The sequence below is a fragment of the Trichoplusia ni genome, chromosome 1 (assembly GCF_003590095.1).
Source record: "Trichoplusia ni isolate ovarian cell line Hi5 chromosome 1, tn1, whole genome shotgun sequence".
Taxonomy (NCBI): Eukaryota; Metazoa; Arthropoda; class Insecta; order Lepidoptera; family Noctuidae; genus Trichoplusia; species Trichoplusia ni.
Genome location: NC_039478.1, coordinates 4205061 through 4219761, shown reverse-complemented (window position 1 = coordinate 4219761; position 14701 = coordinate 4205061). Strand labels below are relative to the sequence as shown.

The window sequence follows — 14701 nt, the reverse complement described above, 5'->3', positions numbered from 1 at the left end:
TATTAAGGGTCGACAACCCTTATCACTTAGGGTTATGAAAAATAGTTAGTAGCCAATTCTCAGACCTACTGAATACGCATATTAAATTTGGTAAAAATAGGTTAAGCCGTTTCGAAGGAGTACGGTAGCTAACATCGTGACACGGGAATTTTATATATTAGATGTACGTATGACGATACAATAGTTACGAGTTTTAGTAGTAGGCATTAGCATGCAAACTATTTGTAGACAATTTACTAAGGATAATTTTTCAGAGCGAAAATGAAAACTTCTACATTTTTTTCTGTATTTTTTGTTCTGTGTAACTATAACGTTAAGGAAACGTCCTGGATTACTCCATGTTCAGAATTCGTTATGAGAGCTTGCAACATACTCATCTATCAGACCATTGTAAATTTAACTTTACATCTCTACCTCCCAAACTATTGCCAATTTTCAAATTCAGTCTAACTTTGGTCTGTTTACAGTCCTGCACGATTTCTACTGAACAAACTTACACAGGGGTTAAAGTTTCCATCTTAACGTAACCCTACGAACCGCTGATTTTTCCGCTCCATCACTCCACAATCAGAGCCGTTATTGGTGAGTCACGTGGTACTCTGACCCCAAGCTCGCCTCATTCCCTTTCAGCTATTTTTCACCGGGGCGCATTGAAACGAGACCATTGTTTGGAAGTTAAACCCGTAAAATGAAATGGTACAGCCAATTATTGGCCATTTTGTGGAGTTTATGTTTGTATTATATTTGTAGGGTTCATTGGCTTGCTTTATTTTTCAAAAGCGTTTAAATAGAATTATTCAGGTAAATACGCAGCTTAATAGCGCGTTTTTTATGCATTTTTAAATAATTCATCATGTTTTTTTTTATTTAAAAATAAATGAATATGTTGTTATTTAACGAAATATATGGATCAATAGCCTGAATCATACTTTAACATAATATTTGCAGAATTTTTTTATAAATATTTTTTCTTAATTTACGACGCCATTTAATTAGTAGTCAAACTGTACCTACAATACTACCTACCTAGTAGGTACTACCTTAATAACTATAATATTAAACTTATCCTTCAATTATTTGAATTTATTTAAAAGAATCAAGGCCTCTGTCATGAACAACGAATCGATTCTCAAAGTGAAACACCGAACTATGGCGGTGATTCAGTAAGTAGCGCTACTGCTAGAAGCTAACACTAGTAGGTATTCAAAACATACAAGTGTCATGCTGTCTTTATAATTTTCAAGTAAAATATAGAGATAAAAAATATAAAAAAATCGCGTAATAAAATTGTCGTTCTTGATTGCGGCCGTTGACGCTATCAAAAGTAATACAAGCAAGGACAGATCATGACATTACTCAGCAGTGTCAAACCAATCTGTGACCTCTCTCTCACAGTTTGACTCCGGTCTCAACATTCGGCCTTCACGCTCAAGGTCCTTTTCGAACGCGGAAGCGATCGATTTCTTACCAAATGTCCGGGCAGACTATTATATTCCTAATTTTGTTATAGTAGAAGATTAGGTAATGTAATTGTAGTATCGGGCTATCGGTCACAATGCTTACACTGTATCTTTCCATTATTAAAAACAATTGAATATGTATTGAAAGGTATCCTTTTCGTTTCTAACACTTTAGAGTGTGTCGTTATGTATCAAACTCGGACTTTAAAAAAAGTAATCGTTACTTTGTCATAAGCATTCGTGTGCCATATAAATGCTTGCCCTATAGGGATCGTACCCGCGACATGTCTTGCGTAGATCCAAAAATAACTAATATTCTCTCCCAAATCACTCAGTTTCAACAAACCTCTTTATTTAAGGGTTGTATACCTTTTTTGAATATTCATTCCTTTGTTTCCTAAGCTATGTTTAACCGGATTATTCTACGCGGGTTGTTTCCGATTGAATAAACCTTACCTTTTCCGTCCAGGTCTATATAAATCTTTTAAAATAAATGCTATTGATGTTTACTTCGGTCTCCCTGAAATATCTCCGTATAAATCTCACGAACACCAAAAGATCAATAAAAGAATTGGATTTATATCCAATGCGATTTGTAGTTATCTTACTGCATGCTATCATTTTATACCATTGACCAGCATTTATGTCTTAGTTCAACGCCCGGAAGAGTTTAAGAACTGACTAAACATATCGAAATCCTATATTTATATCCTCACGTGTGAAACTCTGATCCACACAGCAGCATAAGCCAGAATACTGTTGTAAGAAAGAGACGCCGATACGTGTTGGCAATACGATGTCTCGTTTCCACAATAGCAGCAGAACTTTAAAGGCTCATACTTCAGACACTAAATCTTACCTATAAAGCTACAGCCAGAGACACTAGGTGTATAGTTTTGAGTTTGATAGCTCATCTCGTACCGGAGATGCAGTAAAACTAGTTATTTCCTGGGTACACCTCGGTGCAACAAAACTGACTCATAAAGCTAAGCTAGACGTAAAACAGTATCATAAAACTAGTCTTGGAAGCAATATATCACGTGGGGAATAAAATATAACTATAGTAAGGGGGAGTTTAATCAGCTGGCTTTGAAAATATCTCTATTTCTTAGTAAACTAAATAAAGGATAGAGTTAAAATGACTCCCGCATAAAGGAACTTAATCCTTGTGCCGCGGCAGGTTTCACAACTTTCAAGTCATATACACAAAGACACAGGTGGGACAGACGGCTGTCCTGGGGGACAGACTCAGGACAAGCGTTCGTGGATCACCCAAATTTTAGACTACTATCAAATTAAGATAAGCCATTCAAGTTTAATTGCATATGCCAAAGTCAATGTGCAATTGCTTCTAAATACTTAACAATAACCTATTTACTAATATTAGATGAAATTATAAACGTCATTCGTTTTCATTATTCAATTACACATCGCACATCGCAACAAATCTTCTCAAAACACTCAAGAAACTCATTGAGCGGTACAAAATAAATACGTTAGTACACATGACTCATGTAAAACTGAGTACAGACAAGACTCTACTCTATATTAACTCACACACTCTCATGTCGAGTTAATTTTATTTTTTAATCCGAATAAAATGTCTGTACAACAGTCTAGGACATGTCGCATGTCGTTCACCCCCGGGAGTTGGGGGTAGCACTCGTAAATACGGATGTATTCCTTTACGTCTGGTTGCGATGGCGCTGACTCATGCATCAGCGAGCACCGCTGGTGCGCGCCTGACTCATATTTATTCTGAAGTTGTTGATGTGCTCTGCCTATATAGTGCTTAGTGTGTAGTAACCTATTGAAATCTACTGAGTAAGTATGATGAAATTTATAGGACTAAAAGACAGATATTTCACGTTAGATGAAAAAAAAAATCGGTTGATGTGGTAACGGAGAAATTGGCACGAGAAAGGGGAGGCCTATGCCCAGCAGCCCAGCAGTGGGAGGAAAAAGCTGTGGATGATGATGATGATGATGATGATGATGATGATGTGGTAAAACAGACGAATGGAGAACCTCATCCTTTTTGAAGTCGATTGAAAAAACTGCTGAATGCTAAAATGCCATTCAGATTAAAATCTCTGTTAATTCTGATGCTCATTTGACATTTGTTAAGTAGTACTAGTAGTTAAGTGGTACAAGTTAGTAATACCTATTACAGAACGTCATAAATAGTTCACTTTGAACCTTTCTAAAATAATTGTCAAAGTTTCTTTCTTGAAAAGTCTTTTCCGTTTATTTGATCCAGCACTCTTACAGCACATATCTTGTTAAGAATAGAAATTTAATCTCATAATTCTCTGTGAATGTTATACGCTAGGGGAAACAAAGAGTAATAACATTGCTCTCTATTTGATTGTTTGCTTCGCTCGGGAATGTTAGCGCTGTTTCTAGCTGTGAGTGGTTGCAATGTTGCTTGTATGACTTACAAAGATAAGGAAAACATTTGACGAAAGAGTTAAGTTGTGAAAGAATTACATTGCGTATGTCTAGTACCCAGTGTTTGATGTTACTCAAACCAAAACTAACTGATCCAACTAGTATTATAGACGCGAAAGTTTGTATGTAAGTATGTTTGTTCCTTTTTCATACACAAACAACTGAACGCATTTCGATTAAACTTGGTACACAGAAAGTTCATAATACATAGAATAGTAATTTAAATCCCCATTTCGGTTCCGGCTTTACGTTTATAAAGTGAGCAGTCTTTGTTCCCAAAAAATGGTTAGCAAAATTCGAGCTTTCTCTAAATCACAAACTATTTTCATTTAATTAAATTCACAACATACATAATGCAAGGAAATATTATTATGTAGCAATAGAAACATGAGCCAAGAGGAAAATGTCTACGTACTTTGGCACAGTATGGTGGCGTTGCAGCTGTGAGTCATATTAAGCTGAGTGCAGGAGAGCGACAAAACAACGCTTACTCATACATTATTAAATTGTGTAAATCAGGTTTATGAATGGGGGACTTTATTGAATTAGGGCTTCTGTATGGGGTCGGTTAATACCCCCAAAACATCGTTATCTAATTTAAAAACATTAAGACGATTATACGAGTCAATAAAACAAAATTAATTAATGAAATGTAACGTAATCCCAAAGTAATTCTAAGTTTGACTGAGATAATAGATAAACGGAATTAAGTTTAAGAAGCACTTAAGAGTTTAGAACTAGCTTTTCAATCTGTTTCTATTAAACTTAGATGTTTGAAGTCAAATTTGAATGCCTGTTCTTGAGTTAAGTTATCAAGTTTCTTCGAAGAAATTGAGATATCTCGTCTATATTTAGAAAATGATATCATCGGTAAATTGTCCGATTAAAATATTACCGTGTAAATCAACTTGGATTTAGAAATTATTTGTTAACAATCTACACAGCGTTTATAAAAATAAAAAGTCAATCAATATAGAATCATAGATTATATTTCAAATCTTTGTTTTAATAAGTAGGTACATCGCATTCTGTATTTTGGTACACTGCACACATAAATACCTATCTCCACAATTCAGCTCAGGCAACACAAAAAAACAAACATCAACGTCATCACGCAATTAACGCTCAGCTATAGAAACATTTGAAAAGCGCTACTTCGCTTTTGTGCACCAGTCTTTAGAATGCAGGCAAACGGCGCCGTGCGTTGTGGCGCCGCGATCGATGCGTCGCGACGCCAGCTCTACGATGGAAAAGAGCGCGTTTACGAGACTGGTGCGAACTGTGGCTTATGATGGCTGGCTAATGAGCGACTAGGATAAGTTATTAAGTACTGAGTACACAATTTGATAAGAGGACTAGGGATTGATGATTTGTTTGGATACTTTGGACCATAAAAGACGTTAAATAGATTAATAAAGTTCCTTCCATTTCCTTTTTTTGTTCCTTCCTTAAGTGCGGTGGTTGATTTCTATAGATACTCGTAGTTTGTTATGAAATGCATTTCATGAAGATTACACGGATAGCCGAGTAGTTGAGGTTACCACGCCAAGCCCACAGGTGTGATCGACCGATCGACCTTTGTGCTTGTGTTTTGTTTGTTTGTAAAATCCAGCGTGACAAAAGGATTAAATTCCTTAATGCAAGAGACTTTTTTTTAATAAAAAGGAATTTGAATTACAAATATATGTCCTTTAATGTTGTTTTTTTATTATTTTTTTACATTTATCACAGATCGTGGAAAATTCCTATTTATTGTAATGATTTTTTTCTTTTTAAATGTAATATTAACAAGCTCTTTCTTTTGTTACAGTGATAGTAAACCCGAAGGCACCCCCCGGCAGTAAGGATGGCGCAAAAAGCTTCAATTTTGATTTCTCATACTGGTCTCATGATGTAAGTAACCTTAAACAATTTATCATCATGCAAGAACGACGCATAGCAATGTCGCGTCCTTAGCACTCTCAAATTAAACATAGAGAGTAGATATATTAAAACGTCATTTACCTATGTGTCGTTCTAGTATTCTGATAGTTATTATTTTCTTGTATTATTTCCAAATTGACGTTGAATTGTAAGATACATTTAAATGCATGGAATGTCAACGATATTATACGTAGTTCGCTTTATCATATAAGAGACACTACAAAGGTAGAAGTTACTGAGATAGAGCACCTAATTGGCTCTGTTCTCAAATTTACTTTCGTATTACAAAATTAAAGATCACCTAGTTTGTAGTGCACAAGCACCAACGTCATCGTCACGGACATCAAAATGACGACAATTAATCGCGTGGATTAATTGTTAAATTTATAATGTTTCGTATAGATATGTAAGTGTATGACAGGGATAGTTTGTTGCAACTTGAGTGTCCTAAAACATACACCCACACAGCCACTGTATTAACCAATGATCTTTGACCAATACAAAATAGATTGGATCCTCTTACTCAACTTTCATGGCGATGGGATTGCGGGTACAACATGTAATCAATCAGTACCCAATAGTTATTGGTTTTGTATTAACAGCTACGAAAATAAACTGATCGTGTGTTTGGGTAAAAAGGTCTAGTAATATTATCTCAAGATCTTTAGATTTACTTTTTCTGGAATGGATGTTCTTTGAAAATGTGAAAATCTTATGTAACAAAGTTTTGGATTTGGAACTCTCGTCTTTTAGGCAAAATTATTATTTTTAGGTTTAAGTGTCAGTTGATTGTCTAATTTCGTATTGATCAAAACACAGTGAAGAGCAAAACTTAAACTCCGCTGCAAGATACCTATTTACAAAAACATACTACAAACATGACTGCAAGAAAACTATGAAAAAAAAACTAACATTTGATAAAAAATAGTATACAATTGTAAAAACAATATTCTTCGCTATACTAAATTAAAATAATATTTCCATCTGAGTATTAGTCTTGCTATTCCACAGTTCAATCATCGTTTCGCAGTAATCGATCAATTTCGCACATGTGCAGGTCTCGCCTTGTAACAAGATTCCCCACATACCACTCGCTCCGTTTTGGACGGCAGCCATATTGGATGCAGGATGCAGGCTACATTGTTATCCGATTACTAAGCTGTAGCATACTGTATAATAACATCGAATCCCTTATTGAAAATGTAGTTCTTAAGGTTGTTGAATAGTGTAATTTGTACTCAAGGATTTATTCAATATACTTGTTGGACAATCGGTTAGTGACTGAAGTCTGGCAATTAAACAAGACATTTAAACATATTTTGCTTGTATAGTAACTTCGCTGACCCAAGGATAGTGTCAGTAGTAGTCGTAGTTTAACAATAGCTATGTTTATATATGACTCACATAACAAGAAAATTGTTATGAAGGCAACGATCATTACTAGTGCAACAACAATAACAACACAAGTACAACTACCTCAACTGCAATATCTCTATGTTATCATCATCCTAGCCTTTTCCCCTACTATTTCTGATTCGGCAAACCTGAATATCTCTGTAATAAGGAGGACTGAGCTGAGGTCCTCCAAGGAGTGACTTCCTATCTGACCACCTGAACCCAATTACCTTGGCAACACAAAACCCCTTAGTCAGACTGGTTGTCAGACTTTCTAGCTTCTGACTATCCGTGTCCACTGGTAAAGACGTATGAATAACAGCCGGGACCCACAATTTAACGTGCCGAAACATGGAGGAACTCGTTTTGACCTAGGTGATCACCCATCCACGGACTAACCGTTTCAAAAGTAGCTTAAACTGCAATCGATCAACTAGTGCATTTATAGTATAGCCACCAACAACAAAGTTACAATTACCCGAATTCTTAGCATGTATTTTTATAAAAATCAACTGCCGTACCTTTAATCAGATGCCTAAATTACTGTCCATTCGAATGTTCCCATTACAAAGCATCATGTACAGCAAACAAATCGATAACACAATAACACCATGACATGTATTCGCAATCACCACTCGACCGCATCGACCGGCCATCCGATCGGAGATTGCACTGTAATGATAAATTTACGACCATTGAGCGCGGTACCCCCGCCACAACCTTGTCGGTTTGCGGTCATCATGTATTGGGTGCAATAACTTAAAATAATTTTGTAATTATAGAAAATTTTTTTTTTTCGTTAAATAAATAGTTAGTGCTAAAACTTGCAATACACACTAACACTTATAATACATATTTCTCCATCTTTGATGCGAAAAAAATTAGAAAATATACTTTACCAATCTTTTGTTAAGTCGACTTATTTTATATTTTTTGGCAAATATCCAATTATTTAATTTACCTCTTTGACGAGATAGTCAGCTAATAAATGAACAGGCTGATTCATAGTCATGAAGATTATGTAAACCAGCATAAAACGCATTTAATGAGAATTGAGAATAACAGATAAAGAAGCGATAGAAAGTGTTCTTGGATATAATATAACCATTGTATACCGTTATGTGTAAAAATACAGCACTCATAGCTAGGTACCAAGCGAATACTGAAGAATTTACTTAATTTGCAATTTCTTTTGCATTCGAGGGTTGAGCGTAATTAATTTATTATTATACAAATGTATGCGATACTCTGTCTGACGGTCATAAAACGCCAGATGCTTATTTTAATCCTATTTAATTACTTTTAAGTTAGAATATTGTATCTGTTTTCTCTATGAATTTCTTTTTACTTGTATTTGATATGGCAAGCTGCTCCAAATCCACACCTGACCAGAGATATTTGATCCTTATTAAACAAATTATAATCCTGATTAGTGTACAACAAACACAAATAAACGACCGCTTACTCCTGGTTTTTTCTATGCATAACCTACTTTTGTGAACCCCCAAAGTGCAAAGAGAGATGTTAAAGTCTGACTTCCATCCGATTAAGGCATTGTTACTTTCGATCGGGTTGAACGATTTCAATTTAGTTTGTTTTATATTAAAGGGGAATTATTTTGTGTTTCAAAGGTTTACTGAGGGGGAGTCATTTACACGTTTTTTTAAATCTTAGTATTTCTTCAATATTCATTATTTAATTCTTTTTTTTTCCACAGCCCAATGACGCGCAGTTCTCGGACCAAGTCATGGTGTACAAAGACATCGGCGAGGAGATGTTACAGCACGCCTTCGACGGTAATAACATACACTTTCCTTCCTGACTTTCACCGACGCGTTACGAGTGTTCAACTTTCGTTTTTTGCAAAATGTCCATATCCGCGCATCTGAGATTGGGTTTATCTAAGGCTGTTTTAAGATTTTTGTTATGTTCTGGCGCATTTTGCAAAAGTGACACTAACGTGTTGAAAGTAATGATTATACTAGGTTTTGATCAATAGCTACAAGGGCATTAGTAAACCTCACAAGCTTTCATTCAAATGAGTTCATTGTATAAATATTATTATCTACAAACTATAAGTGTGGTGCCTTCCCACTGCACTTCAGGCAGTATTGCGGGTTTCATACAATCATTGTCATTGTTTGGAACCCGCCAAATTTTTTTTAAGGTATTGTTTTCCATTCTATGGAGTGATATATATGATCAATCAGGCAACTTAAAGCATCTTCAAATATTACTTCAACTCTATCTTTTCCTCGTTTTTGCTCTACAACTGAATACAATATACTGACTCTTTTTTCTCACAGGTTACAACATATGCATATTCGCTTACGGCCAGACTGGTGCGGGCAAGTCCTACACGATGATGGGACGAGGGGAGGATGGCCAGGAGGGCATCATCCCTCAGATCTGCAAAGACCTCTTCAGGCGCATCAGGCAGACCACTTCAGATGATCTTAAATATTCGGTCAGTATAGCGTGTGTCGTGTTAAGAAGCGGGCTTAGAAGGAACTTGTGTCTATTCAGGCAAATTCCAAACTTAGCTATGCAGCGAGAAACTTTAAGAAAATTTAGCATACACATAAAATAGTCTTGAAAATGCACGTCTTGAGCTTTAAGTAGTGGTTCCAAATATTCAATCTTAAATAATCAATAACTTAATTACCCTTGTCAAGTTAAATCTAAATCAGACATTATAATTTTTGACATTAAAATGACATTAAAATTTCTGCTCAAAAGAGATTTAGATTATGATACAACACTAAAATAAAAATAATAACCTCCCAAAGAAATACGTATAAATTAAACAACAGATGTTTGAATATTTTTCGGAGACTGCTCTACTAAGCGGATCGAGTTCCACTTTCATGAATATTCAGATTAAATTGTGCCGCGGATTGTAGATCACAATCTGGTTAATAATTCTTGACGTTGAAATTGAGGGAAATGTATTTTGTGGACGAAAATAAGGCCACTAATATAAGATGCCTTCTCTTTGACTTGCTTGGAGGAAACATTTGGGGAAAATACATTTTTGAAGTCGTTGACCGTGATAGAATTTCTCCAATGTATATCAAATGTTCTTACCAAATATTTCGGCATATTTGCTTGTTAAAGACAAGCTGTGTTTCATTGCAATGCTAAAGAGAAATTTTTACCCAGATTGAAATGTTTTTTTTTTTTGTAGTTTTATCTTCGAGATCCTAACTTATCTAAATGTCAGCTTTGTCTTTAAATATCTTGCACGTGTACTCTGGTGTTTTCCTGCAATCGAACATAATACTAATACTTTTTTAATTCTTCACCTATTAAGCAACTATTATTTTACAACTCAAACAGGTGGAAGTCTCATACATGGAGATATACTGCGAGAGAGTTCGCGATCTCCTGAACCCTAAGAACAAGGGCAACCTGCGTGTCCGTGAACACCCGGCCCTCGGACCCTACGTGGAGGACCTCAGCAAGCTCGCTGTGACCTCCTACCAGGACATCTACGACCTCATCGATGAGGGAAACAAGGCTAGGTAATTTTATCATTATCATCCACAACCTTGCCCTCCCACTGCTGGGCATAAGCCTCTACTTCCTCGTACCAATTTTTACGGTTCTATGCCAGACTCATTTTATCATGACTAAGATGCTAATAGTAGTATAGATTAACTTTGTCCATAACATACAACCTTCTTATGTTTTATGTCGTTGTGCACTCATTATTGTATGTAACTATTAAATTATCTACAAGGTCATCGACATCATATATTGGAATTAATTAAAATGTCTAAATGAATATCAAAAACAATTTTACTGTTATGTGGACCAAAACTCCGTAAAGATGAATTTCTCTTACCACAAGCCTCTATTGTAACAATATATTTTCTCAGGACTGTGGCAGCAACAAACATGAACGAGACCTCGTCACGTTCTCACGCTGTCTTCACCATATTCTTCACACAACAGCGACATGACCAGACCACCAACCTCATGTCGGAGAAGGTAAAGAAAAATAAATTATTTTCTGAATTAAATGAGTTATAATGATTACAAACCTTAACAAACTCCTAGTAATAGTTTTGAGAACTATTTCTGTAAACAATAATCATTTATTCTATTCTTACCTACGTTGTGTCAAAAGTTGGAGCAGATGCTTTGATACTTGGGAGCTACAAGAAGCAAATCATCAATGTGAACTTTATTGTCAAAGGGTTACGTCTTAATTTACACTAACACGTTTTTTTAACAGATTAAATCGTTATGTACTGATTTACTCTTCGGTAGTGGATGTCTATTTGCGAAATCGGTAGGGAACTAGTTCTGGAGTAAAATGATAATTTCATACACATGTTCAATTTCCAGGTATCAAAAATCTCCCTGGTGGATTTGGCTGGGTCCGAGCGAGCGGACTCGACGGGCGCCAAGGGTACGCGTCTGAAGGAAGGCGCGAACATCAATAAGTCACTGACCACTCTCGGCAAAGTGATATCAGCCCTCGCTGAGATTGTGAGTAACTTTGTATTGTGGCTCTCGTTGTGGGTAGTGGCTAGATTGGTTTTATGTCAATTTCATTTTAAGAAAATTGAAAAATCTCTTTTCTGCCCTTATTTGGACTTACTTGGGGTCAACGCTACATGTTCTAACTTCTTTCTTTTCTTTTGAAATTGCTCCTGCTTTTTAATCTTTGTGTCGCGGAGATTTCACAAACATTTAAACTACATGCACCGGACACCCAGACTCTAATGTTTGTCCTACACGGGTATAAAACCTGCAACGCGTAGCGCACACTGGGTGTGACGTGGAGACCTATACTACTCGGCTATCCGTGTATTTCAAACTTCCATGCTCCCACTGCTTTTAAATTTGATAAATAGCGAGCCCTTATCGAAATTTTTACAATTACAGTGATATGTAAAATTGAATTGACATAAAACAAATTTACATTTATATTGGTGTTGTAGTGAAGTAGGAAATATGTTTAACTAAATGTATTATTATAATAACAACAACTATAATTATTTGGAAATATCCGCACCGAATTATTTCCCTAAATAGAGGATGTTTTTCATACATTTAGTTAAAAATTTAATTAATCAGAGTAATTGTAAATTGCTCGATTGTTGATTCTAAAACTACACAGAAACAAATATAATACTGAAATATTTGTAATAACAATATCAATTTGTTATTACAAAACTAAAATTGAAGAATTAATGAAAAAACATATGCAATTATAATTCTGAAATTTTGATTGATTTTCAAGCAATATTTTCGACTACTTCTTGTGTCGACTTTACTTATTGTTGTAAGTACAGTTTAAATTAAAATGATTAATTTGATGTAATTGTCTTATATCAATTTGAATCGTCTCTTGTGAAGATAAAAATAATTTTGTATACACCAACATTCGGAGAAATTGACTAATAAACATTATGTAAGTATGTAGTGTAAACGCCGAAATAGTAAAGCAGAAATATCTGTCTACAAATTTTTAGACAGAATAGTCATCAACATACTTTAGAAAATTTTAATTAGAAAAAAAATGATCCCTGAAATATGAAATTTTACCATTTTTTGATTCTTAGAAAATTTTAATTAGAAAAAAAATGTCCTTTTAATAGAAAATTACTTTTTCTGATTTGCTGTTCGGCGCTATAGTATAAGCTAATTACTAACAAATGGTTCACGTTTGTTTTGCACCGTTTCCTCGGAACCTATATTATAGTCGGTAAGTCGGAGTTTATTAACGGAATGCTAGCAGTCTGTGTTTTAATTAATACTTATATTGACCCCCATCTATTGAGTATGTGATACTAGAAATGTTATTCAAACGAACTATCATGTTTTGTGAAAGGGCCATCGTTAGAGCGAGATAGAGCTATTGTACCATTTGTTCAAGCGATGAGTAGTTTAAAAATGATTGATTTAATGGAAGCGGAATCTCATTACATGGAAATACAATTATAATGCCAAATTTCTCTCCAGTGTGTGGGATGCTAAACATGATCGTTGTTTTGAATTCATTCTAGTGTCACATAATTCAATATATTCCATGAGCTTTGCTGAGAGCGGGTTCACTGCACTGTGAGTGATTCTCACAAACCCTCGATTGCCTAAAAGCTTAAGAGTTCAGCTTCAATTGCTAAGAGTTTTGAAGATTTTTTAAATTTTGCCTTTTGCCTCGGTTTTATCGATTTTTGTATTAATAGAAATAATTTTCACTAGAAAAAAACATCACTATAGTACACAATTCAGTACAGTGCGTATTTTTGCGGCACCATTTGCAAAACAGCCTAACGCTACGTTTGCCCGCTCTAAGTTTTAATAAGTCTGTAACAGATATCACAAGGATGTGCACGAAAATGCACTCTATAGCAATGCACATAAATTGCATTTTGCTTCAAATACACTGGTGGATGCGACTTCCAGTAGAACCAGATCCAAATTAATTCCAGGTTTTTGCATGATGTGCCTATTTCGTCCGTACAACCCTTAATGAATGAAGTTAAACAGAATCCATTGAAAAGACTGGTCGTCGCAACCAACAACTACCAAAAAAATTAGTTGATCAAATTAGATTAGAGGAAGCAATATCAAATAGCAATACCTTGCAATATCTGTCACACTAAAACTTAGAACAGGCACACCAAGCTGAGCTTATCACGAGGGTAATGCAGATAGCCCCCTCTAGCTTGTACCCAAAAGTTTCCTCTTCATAATATAAGATGTTTCTTAGGCGTCGAAGAGTAAGAAGTCGAAGAAGGCTGACTTCATCCCGTACCGTGACTCGGTGCTGACGTGGCTGCTGCGTGAGAACCTCGGAGGCAACTCCAAGACGGCCATGATAGCTGCTATCTCACCAGCTGATATTAACTTCGATGAAACTCTTAGTACACTCAGGTAACCTATCATTATACTAGTAAAAAATGACACAAATGAAAAGTTTAGTGCCCAAAACTTAAAAAGTAGGTAATGTTTTGTTGGACAAAATTAACTTCATACCATCAGATCAGCTTCCAAAATAATACAGCTTTAAATCTGTTTCTTATAAAATTATTGATTATTTAATTCAAGTGGCGTCGCAAGTTGAACTGTTTCAACCAATTCGCCCACTTTGACTTGTGAGCCGGCAATCGCGATACGTACGGGAGAGTAAACCGTTATCAAATAATTATGAATCCACCTCAAGAGACTTGTTATAGTAATCAAAACTAATTAACTTCCACTCCCTCAGATACGCCGACCGCGCCAAACAGATCGTGTGCAAGGCGGTCGTCAACGAGGATGCCAACGCGAAACTTATTCGAGAACTCAAAGAAGAGATACTCAAGTTACGAGAGCTGCTCAAGGCTGAGGGCATCGACGTCGAAGAAGGTAGGTTATTAGCGGCAAGGGATGGCCTAGGTACCTTTGTTGGTGGTCGGTAGATCAACTGATTTTGAACGTTAAGTTACGAATGTCAAGGCACACTTTTCTGTAAC

The 14701-nt window shown here is 35.7% G+C and overlaps 1 protein-coding gene across 6 annotated transcripts in view; it reads left to right on the top strand.

Annotated features, from left to right (window-relative positions):
* Positions 1–14701, top strand: part of LOC113508799 (kinesin-like protein unc-104) — a 112602-nt gene that overhangs the window by 74465 nt on the left and 23436 nt on the right. For 5 of the 6 annotated variants that reach the window (XM_026891917.1, XM_026891960.1, XM_026891951.1 and 2 more), the window contains 9 exons: positions 5722–5804; positions 8947–9025; positions 9536–9696; positions 10569–10753; positions 11111–11222; positions 11583–11726; positions 12946–12948; positions 13957–14120; positions 14455–14594. In XM_026891917.1, coding sequence (XP_026747718.1) covers positions 5722–5804; positions 8947–9025; positions 9536–9696; positions 10569–10753; positions 11111–11222; positions 11583–11726; positions 12946–12948; positions 13957–14120; positions 14455–14594 — 1071 coding nt within the window. The remainder of the gene's footprint in view (positions 1–5721; positions 5805–8946; positions 9026–9535; positions 9697–10568; positions 10754–11110; positions 11223–11582; positions 11727–12945; positions 12949–13956; positions 14121–14454; positions 14595–14701) is intronic. The other variant, XM_026891942.1, reaches the window with a different exon arrangement.